This window comes from Vulpes vulpes, chromosome 14, assembly GCF_048418805.1.
Source record: "Vulpes vulpes isolate BD-2025 chromosome 14, VulVul3, whole genome shotgun sequence".
Lineage (NCBI taxonomy): Eukaryota > Metazoa > Chordata > Mammalia > Carnivora > Canidae > Vulpes > Vulpes vulpes.
In genome coordinates this window covers 44,331,638-44,352,055 of record NC_132793.1, presented here as the reverse complement: position 1 = coordinate 44,352,055, position 20,418 = coordinate 44,331,638, and the positions used below count along the sequence as shown (strand labels likewise).

At 41.0% G+C, this 20,418-nt stretch overlaps 1 protein-coding gene and 1 pseudogene across 4 annotated transcripts in view; one reads left to right on the top strand and one right to left on the bottom strand.

The window, feature by feature from the left end:
* The window catches only part of CFAP61 (cilia and flagella associated protein 61), a 277,436-nt gene that overhangs the window by 254,889 nt on the left and 2,129 nt on the right, over positions 1–20,418 (bottom strand). For all 4 annotated transcript variants that reach the window (XR_011996986.1, XR_011996985.1, XM_026002334.2 and 1 more), the window contains exons 2-6: positions 15,407–15,557; positions 6,144–6,294; positions 3,864–3,940; positions 2,957–3,024; positions 2,602–2,728 (exon numbers count right to left, since the gene is read on the bottom strand). Coding sequence is in view for 2 of the 4 variants with exons in the window: in XM_026002334.2 (XP_025858119.1) it covers positions 2,602–2,728; positions 2,957–3,024; positions 3,864–3,940; positions 6,144–6,294; positions 15,407–15,549 (566 nt within the window). In the remaining 2 variants the exon portion in view is untranslated. The remainder of the gene's footprint in view (positions 1–2,601; positions 2,729–2,956; positions 3,025–3,863; positions 3,941–6,143; positions 6,295–15,406; positions 15,558–20,418) is intronic.
* On the top strand, positions 14,820–15,311 carry LOC112922712 (small ribosomal subunit protein uS17-like; annotated as a pseudogene).

Below are 20,418 nucleotides of genomic sequence, written 5' to 3'. Positions count from 1 at the left end.
TTTTCAACTAGACAATCTTCTTTATTTTCATGACCTCCTCACTCATGAGAGGACCTGTATTTCCACCTCCCACCTGTCCATCTAATGCTATTATTTCCACTCCCAGCTAATGAACCCACCATCCCCCATATTTGAAAATCTGAGTCACCATTAATACGTTCTTATCCTTCAACTTCTCCATCCAGCTGGCAACCAAACTTCACTTTCCCCATCAAACATTTCTTTGCATCCTTGCACTGGTCCCAACTGGATTCCTGACTTGTCACTGCCTGAATTCCAGCTAGGATCATTTCTTGGCCAGACTGTTCTGTATTCCTCCATTATAAGCACTAACCATATGAAATTAGTTATCTTTCACACACAGCCCATATCATGCCTCTTCGTCAGAGCTCCCTGCTGGCTCAGGATTAAGCCTTCTCACTATAATTCTTCCTTTGCTATCCAGTGGCCTGCTCTTCCTTCCCACACCTTGAACAGTAACAACACCTGCCTACTGCCTGGTAATAGACATTCCAGGTGCTTTCCTGCCTCCACCTTTGCCCAGTCTGTCCCCCTGGTTAAACTCTGGCTCTTCATTTCTAACTGGATTCAGAGGCTACCTTCTCTGTGAAGCCTTATTTTAAATTATTTTTTTTAAGTTGAGGTATAGTAACATATAGTAAAATGCACAGGTATTAAGTTGGGTGAGTTTGGGCAACTGCATTACCCTCAATCAATACACAGAGCACTGCCATTGCCCCAGAATTCCATTGTGTTCCTCCCAGTCTCACTCTTCCCTCAACCAGAGGCAACTATTCATCTGTTCTCTATCTCTACAGATCAGCCGTTTGCACATCACACAAGAGGAGTCAATAGTCTACGGTCTTTGTTTCTCTGTCAGCCTTCTTTCACTCAGCATGAAGTGATTGATTGGCCCTACTGTGTCTACAAGAAGCTCATCATGTTTCATTGCTGAGAAGTATCCACTGCATAGATGCACCAGTTTGTAAATATAAAAAACATTTACTTGTTGATGGATATTTAGATTTGGGGGTGGAAGAAGGCACAGAGATTTTGTATGAAGCTGTCTTCATCCTTCTCTGTCCTTTCTTTTCCTAAGCCATCCAGCATTATAGTTTATTGTAGCTGGGTGTGTCTTCCCTATTTAACTTAATCTTAATCATTTCATTTCCTTGGGCATTTACATGTGAGTGAAAGTATGTAAAGTACTTAGTACGTCCATCAGCTCATCCAATCATTGCAATGATTCCATGCAGCAGACAATACGGTGACACCCACTGACAGGGAGAAAATGAGGCCTGAACAGGTCAAGTTCCTTTTTTAAATTAACCCATCTGGTGAGTAGTCAAATTAAGATCAGTATCTAGATCTGATGCTGTCATAGTAAATTCTTAACAATTATGCCATAATACCACGTGCCTGGCACTTTTTAAAAACTTAAATTTAATTAATTAATTAAGTAATTAATCTATTTATTTATTATTATAAAAGATTTTATTTGTTTATTTGACAGAGAGAGAACACAAGCAGGGAGAGCTGCAGGCAGAGGGAGAGGGAGAAGCAGGTTCCCCAAGGAGGAGGGAACCCGATGGGGTACTCGATCTCAGGACCCTGGGATCATGACCTGAGCCAAAGGCAGACCCTTAACTAACTGAGCCACCCAGGCAATCTAAATTTAATACTTTCTAAAGAAATACAGCATTCAGGGCAACAGTTTACCCAAGACACAGTTTATTCTCCACTGATAAGACTAAGCAACCACCCTTGTGAAATGATTTCATATGCACTTTTATTTCAAAAAGCTCTTTTATTTTGCTCACAATTTTGTGAGTCAGAAGTCTGGGAGGACTGAGTTGGTCAGTCCTTGCTTGGGGTCTCTCCTGGGGCTGCATTTACATGTCAGCTGGGCTCCAGATATTGGGGGGACTCTCCTTGGCTGGACGTCCACAATGGCTCACTCACATAGCTGGCAGTCGATGCTGTCAGTGGGAGCCATGCTAGGGCTTGACCTCAGGGCCAACATGTGGCCTCTCCAGCACAATGGTCTCCCAAGATCACCTTTAGGACAGCTTGCAGGATGGAAGATGGTGCTGCCGCCATTTTTGGAAAATAGAATCTGCCACAGCCATTTCCTTAAGGCTGTTGAACTTTGGGGCATGTCACTGGGCCCACTGATGGTAAAGACTTTCAACTTCCAAAACTCCTCTTTGGGGTCAATAGGCTCCTGACTCACTGACTGTCGGAAAATAGGTGGGCTTTATTGGGAAAACTAAATAGGCAGATTCATTTTTAAGTTTATTTGAAAGTTATTTCACCCAGTGTGGGGCCAAGGATTGTGTGTGTTCAGAAACATGTAAGTAGTAAATGCACAACTTTGCTGGCCACACAGCACCAAATGAGTCTCGTTAGATATTTAGTCCTGTAAATTATGTCAGTAAGGGAAACTGTAAACATCTCCAAATGAAGTAATATTTATGGGTATTATAAAACAATTTAATCCAAGCTATAATCACCCACAATAAGAACTGGTAATTTGCAACTCTTTGTAAGGTAACTGTCCAGGTAAAACTTAGATAGGAAAAGGCACAGCTCTAGCTTTACCTGGCATTGCGGATGTGCAGCTGAGGGTAATGGTGATGCCTGTGACATATATGCACAGCAAAGTCCTCATCATACATCAGACTTGGAATGTTTCCCACTTGCTCAAACACAGTTATGAGAGTTGAGCCTAAATCACAGAGACAAAGAAATGGGGTCTCATTTTTACCAAGGAATAACTTTAGGACTTCAGAACAAAATGTAGCTTCCATTCTAAATTGTATTTTAATTGTTCTGATCAAAAAGGCACATGATGCATTTAGGACCTGGAAGTCATTCTTATTCCCATTCCCCAAGCACCATTTTAAACATGAATTTCCTACATTGGCAGCTGGGGAGGTAGTTGCATAGACCTTACCTAAGCTCATGTAGGATGGCACTATGAGAAATATGAAGTGCAGTTCTGGCACTGCCTTATACACGGTCCTGGCAAGGGGAAGAGACAGTAGGACAAGTGTTAATAACAAAGAAATCCCATTAGCTGGCCCTGTTTGAGAAAAATGCCTTCACTAAAAACATCAGATATTCATAAATCCACATGAGCTCCTTTGCTCCTTGCCTGCAAAGGCAAGAACATCTTCAAGGCAATTTCTTTTCCTTCTCTACTCCTTAAATTCCAAACGGACTCTTTTCTGTCTGTTCCATGGAGGTACAGAGAATAAACAGTGCCATATTCATGTGGCACACCATATTTCTACTGACATTAACCTTTGACCTGGCATCTGGATGGTCTGGTGTGACATTACAAAGTGACTTGAAAGCTGAGGCCACCACCCCCAAATGTCTGTGCAGGCTGTCAGACATCACCCAGTAGCCTGCCTGATCATATTTCGACACACCATATTGTTCAGGATGCTTCTGCAGTCTGTCAGGTTAATAGACATTTCTAAAGGTAAGATTGAGGAAAACTATTTTTAGAAACATCCAAACCTATGACGCTTTACTCTTCCGCCCCAAATGCATTTTTTTTAAATGACTGCACTACCTGTTTGCCTCAAATGATGGTAGTTAAAGATGTGTGTTGAAGGGAGTGCTCAAAGAAATAGATTTTCTTTCAGAAATATTACTGCTGTTCAACATAGATGCTCTAATACAGCCATAGGTTACAAGCAAATTGAACATTTCAAAGAATTTCACATCTTTTGAAAGGACATAGTCCTTTTGCACATAGTCTCTTTCGTGTCATTTTGGCATTAATGCATTTTGTCTATGGGACTGCTGGCCAGCCCCCTGACGTCACCATCTGCAAGACCCCAGCCACTCACCGAATAATCTCTCTGCAGCAGCCAACAGAATACTCATCCACGGCCACAAAGAGGTGCATGAACAATGTGTTCAGAGGCTGCACAAGGAAAGAAAACATGATTGAAGGCTGAGTCAACATTTCGGCCGTATCAGAGCAGGATGGGAGGTGGGAGAAGGATTTGGAGGTGGCCACAGGCTCAGAGCTGCCCATTTTTGGAGGGTGATATTCTATGTCTAAAGTGATAAGACACTCAGGCAGTTTTCAAGCAATCTCACTGACTCCATTCGCTGCCTTCTGTCCTCCTAGCCTAGAATTATTCAAGGAAACAGGCACTGTAAATGAATCCAATGCATCCAGCCCTTCTTTCTGCCCTTGCGAATGGGGCTCTGGGCAGGGAAGTGCCTGCAGGGGAGTGAAATCGATTATTAACTCAGTAGTCCTGTCCTCGGGGGTGTCTATGCCAAGTGAAAGACAATCACCCATTCCCCAGGGCTCTTGAGTCAGCAGCTGCTGCTCTATTCAAGTGACACAAGAAAAAGATTCTCTTATGAATTTGAAGGATGGAAGGCAGATGCCATGTTATGAATCCAATGGCTTGTTTTGTTCAACATTCCCAGAGTCAGAATCAAATATTACTCTTGGGATCCAGAAAACCTGAAAGCTGGAAACTCATAGTAGCAAGATGCCAATGTGACTTTAGGTTAAATCTTTCCAGTTTTTAAAGAGATTTGTGGGCAGGCCCAGTGGCTCAGCGGTTTAGTGCCGCCTTCAGTCCAGGGTGGGATCCTGGAGACCCGGGATCGAGTCCCACGTCGGGCTCCCTGCATGGAGCCTGCTTCTCCCTCTGCCTGTGTCTCTGCCTCTCTCTCTCTCTCTCTCTCCCTCTTCCTCTCTCTGTCTCTCATGAATAAATAAATAAATCTTTTTTAAAAATGCTGGATAACATGTTGGGGTGCACGTGGGCCTGTATGTGTGTGCACATACATGTGTACATGGCAGGGGTGAACTTCCTCATTCACACAATTGGCATTCCCTAGGGTTCTGGGGACACAGTCTTGAATTCCACTGATAGACAAGCATGCTACCCACAGACCTGGCTTCTAGCTCTCTACAGAACTGGGGCGCTCTCTACAGAACTGGGGCCATATGCGGGCCTGGCTCTGGCAGGCTGAGGGCAGAGAAAGCTCAGATTTGACACCAGATACCAAGTCCAGCTGCCAACAGGTTGTAATGTGCTCACATCTAGAATACATAAATGAGCCAGACTCCAAGAGTACACCTTGAAAATTACAGAGACAAGAATCTGATAATAGACAAAAATCTATTATCATTGTTACAGGGGCAAAGGTGTAAAGTCTGGTGCCCTCCCAGCATATCAAAGACTTCAGACGCTGAGCCTAAATGTCCACTGACTGATGGAAGGATAGAATATATATACATATACATATATACTATGTACATACACACACAATGAAATATTACTCAGCCATAAAAAAATGAGATTTTGCCATTTGTGACAACATAAAAGGACCTAGAAGGTATTACACTAAGTGAAATAAGTCAGGTAGAGAAAGACAAATACCAAATGATTTCACTTATGTGTGGAATCTAAAACACAAACGAGCAAACAAATAAAAAAAAAAACAGAAACATATCCATAAATACAGAGAACATACGGTGATGGCTAGTATGTTCACCAGCCATACTAGCTGGTGAGGGGGGGGTAGATGGGCAAAGGAGGTACAGGGGAGTGGGAGGTGCAGGCTTCCAGTTACAGAATGAGTAAGTTACAGGGATGAATGTTTCAGCATAGGTAATATAATCAATGGTATTGCATTGTAAAGTGACAGGTGCTAGCTACACTTGACATGAGCATAGCATAACACACAGAGCTGTCCAATCGCTCTGTTGTACACCTGAAACTAATGTAAAATTGCATGTCAAGTATATTTCAAAGTAAAACAAATTTAAAAAAGACTTTGGACAGTGGGGGCACAGTGTGAAGAACTGGGAAGCACACATCTGACCCTCGCTCCCTCCTAGATCTGCAAAGGTGTGACCTATGTCTTGCCACCAGCTGACTCATCTATTATCTTCCCTTGTGCATCCCCTCCAGCCTCTTGCTCTTAGATTCACCTTTCCTCTCCAACAGCTAACTTTGTTTCTAACTGTCACGATGTCACTTTCTGTTTTGAGTTTTGAACTGCTCCGCCTCAAAACTGAAAAGACATATGTGCAAACGTAGGACTTCCTTTCAAAATTAAGGCTGTTCTAATAAGAATTGTGTGTAATTGCTTACTGTGCACGGGATTTCACTGTCAAGTTCCTGGAACACAGATAACCAGTTGTCCTGATTGGAGACATTCCAGTTGGGATAGTCCACAAAGGTAGCCTGGGCCATGATCTCCTCTTTGTCATTGCAGAGGGTAACAGCAAGGTTTGCCTTTTCCCTGTGGAAATGATTAAAACTGCACACATGACAAAGATTACCAAAAGGTAGATGAGGTGATGTTACTTTTATCCCCTCCTTTGGTTATTGCAGCCTAGTTACTGAAACTTACCGCTGCATAATGAAACCTCTAGAAGAAGGGAAAAATGTGGCAGCAACTTTGAGAGCACATCTTTCAGGACATCTGGGGCTACCAATTAAATTTTTATTGAAAATTACATTTCATTAGAAAGACGTTGTGTTTACATGAAGTGTCCAATACCCTTCCCTTGGAGATTGGCTATGATTTTCCCTATACTTTGCACCTGGTCAATTCCACTGTGTTGGCTTAAACATATAAAGTTAGAGTGGCCAACTGTTCCTGTTTACCTGATTCTGAGAAGGTCCCCAGGACATGGAGCCATTGGGGATACAAGTCCTGAACAAATTGGGATGAGTTGGTCAGCTATGCAAAGCAGAAAAGCCAAAAATTTAGCCTCACCTCTGTCAGCTATCCTAACCAATTTCTGCAAACCTTGAGCCCATGCCTCCTGGGCTGATGGATTCTTATGGGATGTGAGTATCTATCAGCTGATCCACCTGCAGGATGAAGACCCTCAGGGGTCTGGCTTAAGCTAAGGCAACCCAGCAAGCTAAAAGAGACAAGGGTGGAGAAGCAGGTCTTCCAATTCTTATTCTGGTGGTTGTCCCAAAGGGACATCTTTTTTTTTTTTTTTTCCAAAGGCAACTTTCAAATGCTACCCTGTCATGCTGTCTGGGGTGACAGCAAGAACTCTGACTCAGAGGCAGTCTATAGTTTACTGCATGGAGAACCATTTGTATATAAATTGAGATGCAGTTTTCATTTTTTCAGCTGGGTAAGATCTACTGGTATCTTAATTTGGAGAAAAAAAAAAGACTTAAATGTCCTTTCAAAAAACAAAGTTTATTCCTTAGTAAGGGGACAAAGATAGCATGTAACTGAAGGAGGAGAAAAGGTAATGGAAAGCACAGAGAGAAAGTTCTAGATGCTCTCCAGTTATATTTTCATCATTAAAGTAACAATTATGACTGCAATCGAAACCAGAAAGTAGTCACAAGAAGAGAAAAAGTAATTAGAAAAGTCATCCTCCGTACCACTTCCATAGGTAACCAGCGTTGATATTTTGCTGTCTAACTCACCAGATTTACCCCTTAATTTTGAGAGTAATTATACAATGAAATGTACTTTGTAAGTTTTTCAACATGGCATCACATAACCCATACATTGTAGTCTGCTTTTTTTCCCCACTTGACAGCATACCACCTTACTAGAGCCGTTCACCAAAAAGCAGTCTCTCATACACGGGCACTTCCTGTGCTTCATTTTTTTCTTCAAATTAGTTCACTTTTGGCTTAGATAAGACCATTTCCATAGGAACTTCTAACATCATAAATGGAAAAGCAGTATACCTTGTTTTGAAGATAACCATAAAAAAATCAAGACACACATTTAGAACAAAACTTGTGTGTATCTAAACAAATCACCTTGGGTACCAACAGAAGTATAGGCACTTTGGGGAAACATCATGCTAGGGACATCAATCTCAGCACCTACAGCCACTGTCTCCTCTCACAGGAGATCCACTCTTCAGCCATAGAGGACTTCCTCTGGGTGCACCTACCCCAAGGCCCCTGCCCTAGTGCTGGTTATCATGGAAAGAAAACAGTGGACTGCCCTCAAGTCCCAAGAATACACTATCCACATAGGGAGCTAATTAGCAAAAGGATGCAGCCCCACAACCTCTCCAGTCTGCTTCACCAAAGCCCTGCCCCTCTTAACATTCCTGGAGTGGTTCCCTCCTGCTCCTGATCCTCTGGGCTCCTCTGCCCCAGGCTCCCACAGCCATGACTTACTGCTTCACAGAAAGCCCTCACTCTAATTCAGATGAGAAAATGCCCAGAGCACAGGACCCAGCGATGATGGTGGTGATGGAGGAGGAGGAAACGGGCAAGAGCTGGGCCAAGGCAGCTACCATCCCCTCAGGGAAACAAGGGAAATGTGTTCCTGGAATCCCAATTTGAACTTGAAACACATTTATCCATGGGAAAACAGGGTGGTGGTTGGGTTCCATAGTACAATTAGCACAGTACTATACCACACAGACATTATAGATTAAATAGGCTTTTATGGGTTGGCCTGGGAAGCCAGCCATGAGTAACATCGTTTCAATGGGAAAATGCACTTCAATTTCCAAATGGCTGAGTGCAAGAAAGTAACTTTTATAGCATTATCCTTTTGTATGTATAATTTCCACTTCTTATTACCTCTTAACATGAGTCCTCTTTGGGACAGATAAAAATCATTGTAAGGGAAAAGAAGAGAGAGAAGGAAAAAGGTAAGAGAGGCTTGTTTTTAAAAGCTGGGTTTAGAATTATTCTTTGGAATAAGTCAAATAAAAAAATACACACACACACACCCAAAATACAAAATTCACACAAAATATTCACACAAAATACATTAAAAGTATTCACACAAAATACATTAAAGCTCAAGGATATTATCCAGCAAGCAAAATCACAGTTCTTTTCATTAAAGTAATGTCTCATTTGTTCACTTGGTTTAGCGAATTTTCCTTTAGCCAAAACTCCTTTTATTTAACTGAACTTGATGGAAATCTTGGTGAAACAGCATCCCCATTTTCTGCTTTATTAAGCAGCACAAATGACACAGATCTGGGTGTTCCCAGAGCCTGTCATGGTTTCCTTCCCCCTCTCAGCCCTTTGCACTGTGACATGTGCACTCGATGTGGCCAATTCTTTTGGCTCTTTCCCCACTCATCTGCTATGCCCAATCTGCTCATTTTCTACCCTACCATTTAGCAGGGTTTTCAGGTGAGGTCAGTTGTATTCATTCCTACATCTGTGACTGAGCCGGCAGGTAATTTAATGAAACTCAATAAAACTAGGAAAGAAAACCATCAAATTTAGAAATGCTTGTAAAATGGGTCTCTAAGCCTTGGGGTTGGCCTGCCAAGGGAATGGGAGTTACCTGATATGAAAAACGAAAGGCTGCATGGGCTGAGTACCAGCTATCTGGGGAGTTCCAGGACACTGATGAAAATGTAAATTTACTTTTTACTTCTGAAGATATGCTGGCTTCTAAAGTAGGTCACAACCTTTTTTAGTTATTAGGATCCCATTTCAACATTAATTTTTTAAAAAAAAGCCTTTCACTACTCTACTCCCACATGGCATAAGCTATGCTTTTCATATCTGTCAATTCAGAAAACACATAAACACATTAAACATGTGGATTTGAGCTACCCTGACAGCCACTCCAAGACCCAGCAGCAGTGTGAAGCTCATCTTCAGAAACAACTGCCTGTCAAGAACTTTCAGGTAATTAGTATGTGGCTGTGTATAGGATTTGGAAACACAACTCTGTGGAAGGTTTTTGAAAAAAAATCTGTAGAAAGGCCCCAGTTGTAAGTCCACCCCCATCCCACATGCTATGGTCTGAATACCCCCTAAAAGGATGGGCCATTGGCAACTGATCACATGGATCACTGGTGATCACATGGACAGGACAATCACATACCCTCCTGCTCAGGCCAGCTATGATCCACTTTCACCCCAGGAGGGGCAAGTTAGACGTGCACATTTGCTACTGAGCTGGGGGCTTATAGTTTATTTACATGCAGAAATTTATTACTGTAGTAAATTACAGTATACAGTGGCCCCCTGCCACTTGCTTTTCCTTCTCAGAGGCAATCATGCCTCCCTTTGTGCCATGTTCTGCAGATTGTGGTTTTAACGATATATATGTAAGAAAATTCCATTGTACTGATAAAGCAGTGCTTCATCCTGTTCTATGACTGCCTAGCTGATAAGAAAGGAAGGGAGGGAGAATAGAAAAGCTTGCCTCTATCTGACCCTAGTCCTTGCTCCCTTAAAGGCAGAACCAGAGGAAAGGAGAATCGCTATGAGCACCTCATAGGAGCTAAGCATGGCCCTGTATTTAACAACTATTCTCACTGTCCCACTCATCCTGTAAATTAGGTACAATCATCCATCTCACAGAGGAGGATGCTAAGGCTTAGGGAGGTTTTGCAAAATCACATGGCTAGTGGTGAATTTATTCATTAATGCAACAAACATTTACTGAATACATACCAAGTGCCAATCTTTTTTCTAGGCTCCAGGGACACAGCAGGGAACAGGCAAAAATCCCTGCCTTCATGGAGCTGATGTTCTAGTGAATAGAGACAGGCCAATTTTCAAAACAAAACAAAACACAACAACAACAAAAAACCCAACTAAAATGTACAGAATGTCAGATGGGGACAAGTGCTGTGAAGAAAAACACGGGGAAGAAGATGAAGCTTGCAGGTGTGTGCAGGTGCTCTTCCAAGAAGAAGGTAGTGTTTGAGGTGTGATGGAAACTCCTCTGTAACTGTAAGATGAGGCACACATATGCCTGGGGTGTTCCAGGAAAAATTAAAGAACTCAGTGGAGCTCAAGGATGGTGAGATAAAAAAGGAAAAGGGTGGGCTCTACACCAGATCATGGCAAGCACATGGCAAACCAGTGGAGGGTTTTGAGCAGAGCACAACAGGATCCAGTTGGTGTGAACAGTGTCACTTTGGCTATTATGTTGAGAATAATTTGCTGGGGCAGTGGGGAAAGGGGGCGGGAGAGGGGTGATGAGCAAGGGTTGATGCCAAGGTGGATGCAAAGACCAGAGAGGGGATGTTGAAATACTCAAGTGAGAATGCTGGTGCCTCACAACTCAGCTCAGCAGAAGTCAAGTGGAAAGCAGCAGCCAGGTTCTGGATTCTGAAGGTGGAGCTGACAACTCTGCTGGTATAGGAAGTAAGAGCAAGAGTCAAGGTGACACCAGGGTTTTGGGTCCAAGTAAGTGAAAGGCTGGAGTTGCTGGAGTTACTCAGATGGGGAAAGTATGGACAGAGTAGTTTGAAGGCAGGTGATTATGGTGCTGGGTGAGAAGCACCTACTAGGTAGCCAAGGGGTGACATCCATCGGGAAGCTAGAAATGAATTTGGAATCTAGGAGATTCCATCAACAATGTTAGCTGTTTTGTACATTTAAAGCATAAATTCACCAGAATCATTTTTGGGGGTTTTGGGGGGTTTTTGTTTTGTTTTGTTTGGAAGACAGGAGGTTGGTCTTTACATTTATTCTATTGTCCACATGGCTAACAAATTGTCCCAGTACCATTTCCCCACTACTGTGGTCATCACGTTTTCATAAATGTGTGGATCTCTTTCTGCGATCTCTAATTCCTTGTCCTGATTACTATATCTATGAGTCTTTAGTTGGGCAAATCTCCCCACCTTATTTTTCTTCTTTCAAATTGCTCTGGCCCTTTGCCCCCTCGTATAAATTCACACCCATATTATCAACTTCAATAATAATCCTATTAGGATATTGATTGGAGGAGAATTGACTTCTTTATGTTATTAACTATTCCTATCCAAAACATGGTATACCTCTTCATTTATTTAGGTCTTTTTTTATGTCTTTCAGTAAGATTTAATAATGTACCCCATAATAGGCTTGGATATGTGGTTCCTGGGAGGGAGGGGGGTTCCTTTGAGTACTGTCTTCCTCTTGAATAATACTTTTAAGAGTATTTTCATTCTAATTGTACACTTGCCAATTTATCTGTTTTGGTTCTGTATTTTACCTAACTTATTATTTATATCTTATATCTTACTATTTATATTTAGTATCTATATAAGTCATTATCATTACTTCTTTATGCAAGTTTGATTTTTTTCTTAGACCTACCAACTTATTTATGCATATATTTGTTCACTTTCTTGTATCTTGGCTTTTCAGATGAGATATTCTTCCTTCTGCCTAGAGTACATTCTGGGGAATTCCCTTTATTCAGGGTTTATTGATAAGCTCAGTTTTTGTTTGTCTGAAAGTGCATTCATTTTCCCCTAGATATTAAAAACCTGTTTCCCGGGCAGCCCAGGTGGCTCAGTGGTTTAGTGCCTACCTTCGGTCCAGGGCATGATCCTGGAGACCTGGGATCCAGTCCCATGTCGGGCTCCCTGTATGGAGCCTGCTTCTCCCTCTGCCTGTGTCTCTGCCTCTCTCTCTCTCTCTCTGTCTCTCATGAATAAATAAATAAAATCTTAAAAAAAAAAAAAAAAACCTGTTTCCCTGGGTACACAATTTTAATGTGGTGCTATTTTCTCTCTAATATTGAAGACATTCTACTATCTCTGGCTACCATAGTTGCTACTGAGAAATCATTACTAGTTTAATCGTCAGCTGTTTGTAGGCAACTTGCCTTTTCCAATTATTTTTCAGATCCTCTCTTCAGCTTTGGCATTTTGCTGTTTCATTATGATGTGCTTAGCTGTGGATTTCTCTGTGCATTTATCCTGTTGGGGATTCACTGAGTTTTCTAGATCTAAGAATTGGTGTTGTCAACAATCCTGAAAGCTGTCAGCCATGATCTCTTCATATATTGCCTCTTATACTTCCCATTGTCTCCTTCTAGAAGTCTGATTAGACCCAACCGTAACTGTTAATTGTTCCATTATTTTTTTTGCCTCTGTCTTTTTGTGCTGAATTTTGGATAATTTATCGGTATTGGTCCCCCAGTTTGTTACTTCCATCTTCAACTTTGTTATGATATTTAATTCATCCAATGAGCTTTTAATTAGTTTCACTTCTAGACGGGTTGACTTTTTTTTCAAATCTCAATATTCACTTTTATGGTCTTTTCAAATGTATCTTTTTACTGTAGACATAGTAAGCATAGTTATTTTATATTCTTTGACTGAGTTAAGATATGAAGTCTTTGAGAGTCTGATTCTGCTATATATTTTTTGTTACTGGTTCTCAGTGATGGTGCATGTTTCCTTGTGCATTTGTGACTTTTGACTGTGAGTGCATATCACTTAGAACTCTGTGTGCATTATTTGAAGTTTGAGTTGAAGCTCCATCCTTCAGACCTGATTTGTGTTATTTCAGCCAGTTTCCAGGACACACTACTAATCTGAGACCACTTTCAATCAAATTCTCCACTTTGTTTGCTTTATTCAGTCGATTGGTAAACAAGCATAGCTTTTGTCTGAAATTGCACTCATTATCTAGGAGGTTTTGAAGCTTTTTGGGATTACATAGATAATTAGCATGGACCTTAAATGAACACATGCTTACAAATTCTTAAAGGCTTTGTCCCCCTTCATTCCATGCTGAAGTTAAAAAAGGCTAGTTTCCTTACTGTCCCAGCTTCAGCAGTGGTTTTCTGGCTCATTCATCCTTATAATGAGCAACCCAGTTTTATACAAAAGGATCTAATACTTCCCTCCTTAGGTGGAGGGAGTATTTATCTTCTGTTCTTTGCAAAGCTGTCAAAACAGAAGCAGGGGGTCTCTAGAATGTAGCCAAAATCCTCAAGGAGAAGGTGGCATCGATTCCTGCTGTTTTCCTAAAGTTTCTGATTTCATTTGGATAATATTCTCTGTACAGTCCTTAACTTTTGTGTTCACGTGTGTGTATCAGCATGTTGTTTTCATCCAGAGGACATTAATCCACCATAATGGCAAAAAATGGAATCATTTAATTGATATACACATTTTTAAAGAATTTTATACATGTTGCTCTGCTGCTTTCCCACAAAATTATGTCTATTTACATTACATTAATCAGCGTGATGAACAGAAACCATAAATTCTAATGTCTTAGGCTGGCTTCTTAGTTTAAACATTTCAACTGGATTTAAATGTGAAGCTTTATGAAATCTAAAATAGTGAGCTATCTTTTTATCTTTTTCAACAAAAATAATAAGGAATAGATTATAGGATAGTTATAGTCTAGTGAACAACAACAACAACAACAAAAACCGGGAAAAAATCTATGCATATTTTGAAGTTTAGAAGACCATTTTTTTTAAGATTTTATTTATTTATTCATGAGAGACACAGAGACAGAAAGAGGCAGAGACACAGGCAGAGAGAGAAGCAGGCTCCATGCAGGGAGCCTGATGTGGGACTCGATCCCGGGGCTCCAGGATCACACCCTGGGCTGTAGGCGGTGCTAAACCATTGTGCCACCAGGGCTACCCTAGAAGACCATTTTAATAGTAATGGTTAAGAACAAATCTGGGCATTGTCGCTTACTAACTGCTTGACCTCTAGTTTCTCATCTGTAAAATGGACAAGATAGTGACTACCTCAGAGTTGTAAATAAGACAATACGAGCAAAACTTAGATAGAGCCTGACAGAAAAAATATTCTCGAAACTAGCAGCAGATATTAACTTACTCCAAGTGACTCTACTAGTGGGTGGGGCAGTTGAGATTAAAACTCAAGTCTGCCTAAATCCAAAATCCATGAGAAACGCTTTCAATTTGTAGGTTGTTGTGGGACTTAGAGATTGGTTGTTCTGGGACATCTCCTCAGCAAGATAGATTTTCTTGGGGCCCACTTCCTCACCATAAAGCCCTGTAAGACAAGGAGTGAGGTCCCTCCTTACATGTGATAAAATTCATAAACGGCTTTTTTTCAGGTGGCCAGGAAGATGGCAGACATTCAGACCAAACATGCTTGTCAAAAGCAGCCAACCATCTTTCAGAATAAGAAGAGGGTCCTGCTTGGAGAAACTGGCAAGGAGAAGCTCCCACCATAGTACAAAAACATCAGTTTGGCTTCAAGATGCCCAAGAAGGCCACAGAGGGTACTAACATGGACAAGAAATGCCTCTTTACTGGTAATGTCTCCCTCTGAGGGTGGATACTGTCTGGTATCCACCTTGTGACCAAGATGAAGGTGCATAGAACCAGGTCAACTGCTGAGACTACCTCCACAACATTCAAAGGGACAACAGCTTTGAGAAATGCCACAAGAACATGTCTGTGTACACATACCCCTACTTCACATGAACATGGGATGTCCAGATTGGCGACACTCACATAGGGCGAGTGCTGGCCCTTGAGTAAGTCTGTGTGTGTGCTTCCATGTGCTCAAAGTCATGAAGGCCACTGGCATCAAGATGCAATTCCAGAAGTTCTGAGACTAGACATCTCCCCATACCCCAAAAGAAAATAAAGTTATTTTCCCTGGGAAAAAATTGATAAACATTCTGGGCTTACTTAGCTACATACTTACAGAAGATAGATGATATTAAGCTTCCCAAACAGCTTCTGGGTAAATTTCCTAATGAGGTTTTTGATACAATAAATATCCTGTGATTCTGTTCTTCGGCAATGAACCACTTCTACTTTTCCTCTTGGAGAAGTGAGCACTGACATTTTTTATTCTGTCTCAAAAAGAGAGAAAAGAGTTCACCATTAATTTGAGATGACAAGCCAATCTAGTTACAGTACTTAAAAATCAGACATTAATTCAATTTCCGTGTGGTCAGAGTGAACATGGTGTTTGAGTACTGGTGGGACACATTTTCTCTTGGGGGTTGGTTGTGACGACTGTCATCGCAAACCAGCCACATGTTTCTCTCCAGGAGAATGATGTTTCTGAGAACTGGCCCATCTAGAAATTTCTGCAACTGCACTCTTTGTTCCTAACAAAGCTACTTTAATACTCTAACAATAGGACTGAAAAACACTGAAAGGAGTTATTTACGGATTCAGAATCCTCTTTATTTAATTGGCCACCATGGCATGTAGTCAAGAGTTACAGGGGAAATACTGGCAACTTCTGCCCATGTTCCAAATAGAGTTCCCCAAACTGGAGCCCTAAAAGCAATAGTCCTGAGAGATATTTTGGGACAGAAAAAAAAAAAAAAGTTCTGTGGTCAATTAAGTGTAGGAAATGCTGTTTCTGATGGCCTTCCTGTGGGGCCACCATGCCCATTAGAGTCTTTGAGAAACTCCATAATAAAGTACCTCCTTTCTTTGTATAGCCCAGCCTTTCCCACAGCTTTTCTGAGGAGAATTTCTAGTGACAGCAACAGTGGAGAATCTAATGTTTCAGAAAGACACTTTGGGGAATGCTGCTGACAGGAATAGCAGACCACAAACTGATTTCAATCTCTCTTTTAATGTCTCAATATGTGTGTGTGTCTCTCTCTCTCTATTTCCCTCCTTCCTCTGTCTGTCCCTCCATTCCTTCTTTTTTCCTAGGGAAAATCATTTTATTATGTATTAGCCAGTATGCTCAAAACAGGCATTACCATTCACCACTGTGCTGACCCTAGGAGCAATATGGAGCATGGCCAGCACCCTGGAAGGCTGCCTCATGGCCCCCCCCAGTTCAGTCAACCCTTCAGAGGTAACCACAATTCCCACTTCTACCACATAGATGATCTTTGCCAAGTTTTTAGTATCACATGAGTGGAATTATATAGCGTGTGTGGTTTTCTTTCAAAACACAATATTATATCATTTGGCTTTTTGTTGTTATTGTTGTTGTTTACATATGTACATCCTTACATAATTTTCAATGTGCCAAAGTACCAAAGAACTTGGGCACTGCAGGGGTCTGACACAGCATGAGACAAAGCCCCTCCTTCGTCAGATGAGCAAACTGAGGCCCATGAAGTGAAGTGACGTGCCTCAGGATACCCATATTTGATCAGAAATCAAAACTTGGGCAGTTCTAGTCCAGCCCCCTGGCACTCCTCCCATTGAAGCAGCCTGCAGGCTGCCTCTGTGGGCAAGGGTCCCCTGCTTTCATAGTCCACTGCTGTTCATGAACTGTAGTCTGACTGCTCTTAGCCATCAACACTTGGATGTTAAGGGTGCAAGGTGTAGGGTCAGGCAGGGGGACTTAGCAAGGTGGCAAGTGGCCACCAAGAATCCTCACCCAGTGGCCTTCTCCTTCGTGAATTCAAACCACCCTCAACTTTTGCAGGCCTCCATCGCACCTGCAAAGCAAACGCAGCTCTTGCAGATGCCCTACGTTGTCCAAGGTCACAGAAACTGAAAGGAGGGGTTAGAAACTGCCAATTTTTCATTTACGATGGAAAAGTCAACAGCCAGATGGTCCAGATGTTTCTGCAGCCCAGTAAGTTAACAAACAAGTCATGTAGGCTAAATACAAGTCTGACTTCCTCTTCTTTGATAGAACATGGTATGCTATGTGGCCACTGCCTCACAGCCTTGGTGTCAGGGTAACTGAGGTGAACCGGGGAGCATGTCTACTCTCAATTCTAACCTCATGTTGTCTTGTGAAAATGTGAGCTCAGAATGGCAGGTCTTCACCTTCTGCAAAGGAAGAAAACCTTAATATTTACAACAACATCCCCAAAATCAGAAATAGTGGCTCAAAATTTTCTTCACAGTCTGAAGACGTAAATAAACATTTCTTTAAGCTGGGTTAGCCTCCACACTTCCCATGGCAAAGCCATCCACAACACTCTCTCTTTACAGAATAACTGTAAGGAAAGCCCAGCTATCAGAAGGTGACACAGGGCCATGGCTATGGAATCAGAGTACCAGAGATGAGACCCAGTTTCTAACCCCGATTAGCTGTGTAACTTTGAGCAAGTTACTTTAACTCTCTGTGCCTCGGTTTCCTTATCTGTAAATCAGAGATAATACACATATTGTAAAAGGTTTTATAAATGAATTGTTATATGCAAAACACTGAAAGCAGTGTTTGACATGTGCTCAGTAAATATTGGCCATATCATCACTAATATTATTACTATTGAGCAGGAATGTTCTCAGGATTCAAAATAGTAAACATCAAAAAGTCACTTGAAGCTCCTGAGGTCTGGGGGACCTTCACCTAACTGCAGAGATGTCAAGCCGAGGAAACTAAGAGATGGCTAATGCTTAGGTGGCACCTTCATAGTTTCCTGGGCATCTCTATGTTGTAGACAACCAAAGGACCAATCAATCCCCTTTGCAATAGACACTTTCTTTCTTTGATAAACAAATACACCTTTAAAAAGTGGCAGTCAAGTTTTGATGACCTGATAACATTTCCTTTCTAAGATGGCTTTACATAGCCCAGCTGCAATATAAGCTGATTTCATGTTATAACGCTAATGTCAATCTTCCTTAACATTTAATTTTAAAAAGTATTTTTAAATACAGCAATGCATTCTTCATTATACCTTCTCAATGCATAATACTTTCTCAATGTGAAAAACATATAACTTTATATATAAGGCTGAAGTTGTGACTTTTATTGTGGCAAAATATACAAAACATAAAATTTGCTATTTTTATCATTTTGAGTATATGGTTCAGCGGCATTAAGTACATTTACATCACTGTGCAATCATCACTGATACCCATATCCAGGCCTTTTTCATCTAAAATTCTGGTGTGAAACTTTTTGGATCAACTGAAATCTCCTCTCTTTTGGGCTTGGCATGTATATAATTTCAGACAGTATCTTCTATGTTAGGGGAAACACAATACATGCTGAATGGGCACAATGACCCAGGAGGAAGATATTCCATATGGGGTTTCACCTGAAGGCTTCCTCACTCCAAATTGGAGAGGAGCAACAAGCAATAAAATGACAGTATTATTTCAAAGGAGGCAATCAGAACCTGGCTGACTACCATCTGAGCAATTAAATATTCAGTAATATTTTCCATACTCTCTGTGGATGTGAAATTAGGTGCCTTCTACAAAGACATGGCATTAGTAGAGACAATAAATTTTCATATTTGCAAATATCTTTTACCTACTTTGGGTAGAAATGGACATTAATAGGTCTATATTCTTGTCAAAACTAGCCATAAATATTGTCATTCCTGGTTTTGGTTTTAACTTAAAAGCAAAACTGGAAAGAGACTTCCTGTTTGTGAAACATGATGTCGTAAGCTAATGCTATAATTATATACAAATTTTCAATAAAATAAAACAAGAAAGCATAATTAGATAAATGAGCTTTGGGAAAAAAAAGGAAACAAGGAAAGGAGGAAGAGAAGAAGCAAAGGGAAATCCCCCACCCAGGTGGCAGTGACTTTGTGTACAGAGGCTCACTGGAATCATCAAATGTGATACAGGCCCTCAGGGCGAGAGTTTCCACCCTCCATGCCGAGAGCAGAAACCAAATCCATGCATACAACCTGGACCTCAGAGGGGTGGACTTCTTGATAAATGAGACTAAAAAAACTGAACCCACTAGCCCATGGAAGTGGTTAAGCAGCTTTCTCCACCGATAGCTCTGAGTAGAAAACAAAAGAAAACAAAACCACTTGTGAGGAGTCCAAATCCTAAGCCAAAGTAGCGTGTATCCCAACCCATGCTACTTGTGTAATGTGGAAGTCCCCAGGAACTTCAGATAATAATCTGTGAAAGAGATGATGACATAACTATGTTTACAATTATTAGAAATGTAGAAAGAGAAAAGTCGTGACAAATAATTATGAAAAAGAACAAAAACTTTAAAATGGAAAATATGGTTATTAAACTTTAACTGGATGGGTTAAAAACATTAGACAAGATTGAAGAGAATAAACTAGAAGGCAGATATGAAGAAATTTTCTAGAAAGAATCACAGAAATATATAGAAATCACAGAAAGAAAATATAGAAAGCAATGAAGAAACACGTAAGACAGAATAAAAAGAACATCTATGGCTACAGGAATTCCATCTACAACTTATAGGAATTCCAAAAATAAGTAAATAAAATGTTGTTTGAAAATAATGGCTAATGATTTTTTGGAACTGAGGAAAGATCTCAATCCTCAGGGGCAGAAAAATAAAAACAAATAAAAATAAACCCTAGATATTTAGCAATGAAATTACAAAACACTAAAAACAGAAAACCTGAAAGCAACCAGGTAAAAGATAAACTGCCTATGAGAGAATAAAAATTAGACTAAGGGTATATTTCTCATCAGCAACAGTAAGAGCCAGTAGTACCGGGGCTGGCAAACTTCCTCTGTAAAAGGCCACATGAAAAATCTTTTAGCTTCATGAGCCACATGTTCTTTGTGCAACTACTCAGCTCTGCTATTATAGCATCATAACCAGAAACAATATGAATACAAATGAGCATGACTATATTCCAGTAAAATTCTAGGAGTGCCTAGGTGACTCCATTGGTTTAGCATCTGACTTCAGTACAGGCCCATGATCTCAGGCTCCTGGGGTCAAGCCCCAAATTGGGCTCCAGACAGTGTGGAGTCTGCTTTTCCCTCTGCTCCTCCCCCAGCTCTCTCTCAGATAAAATCTTTTAAAAATATTCTACT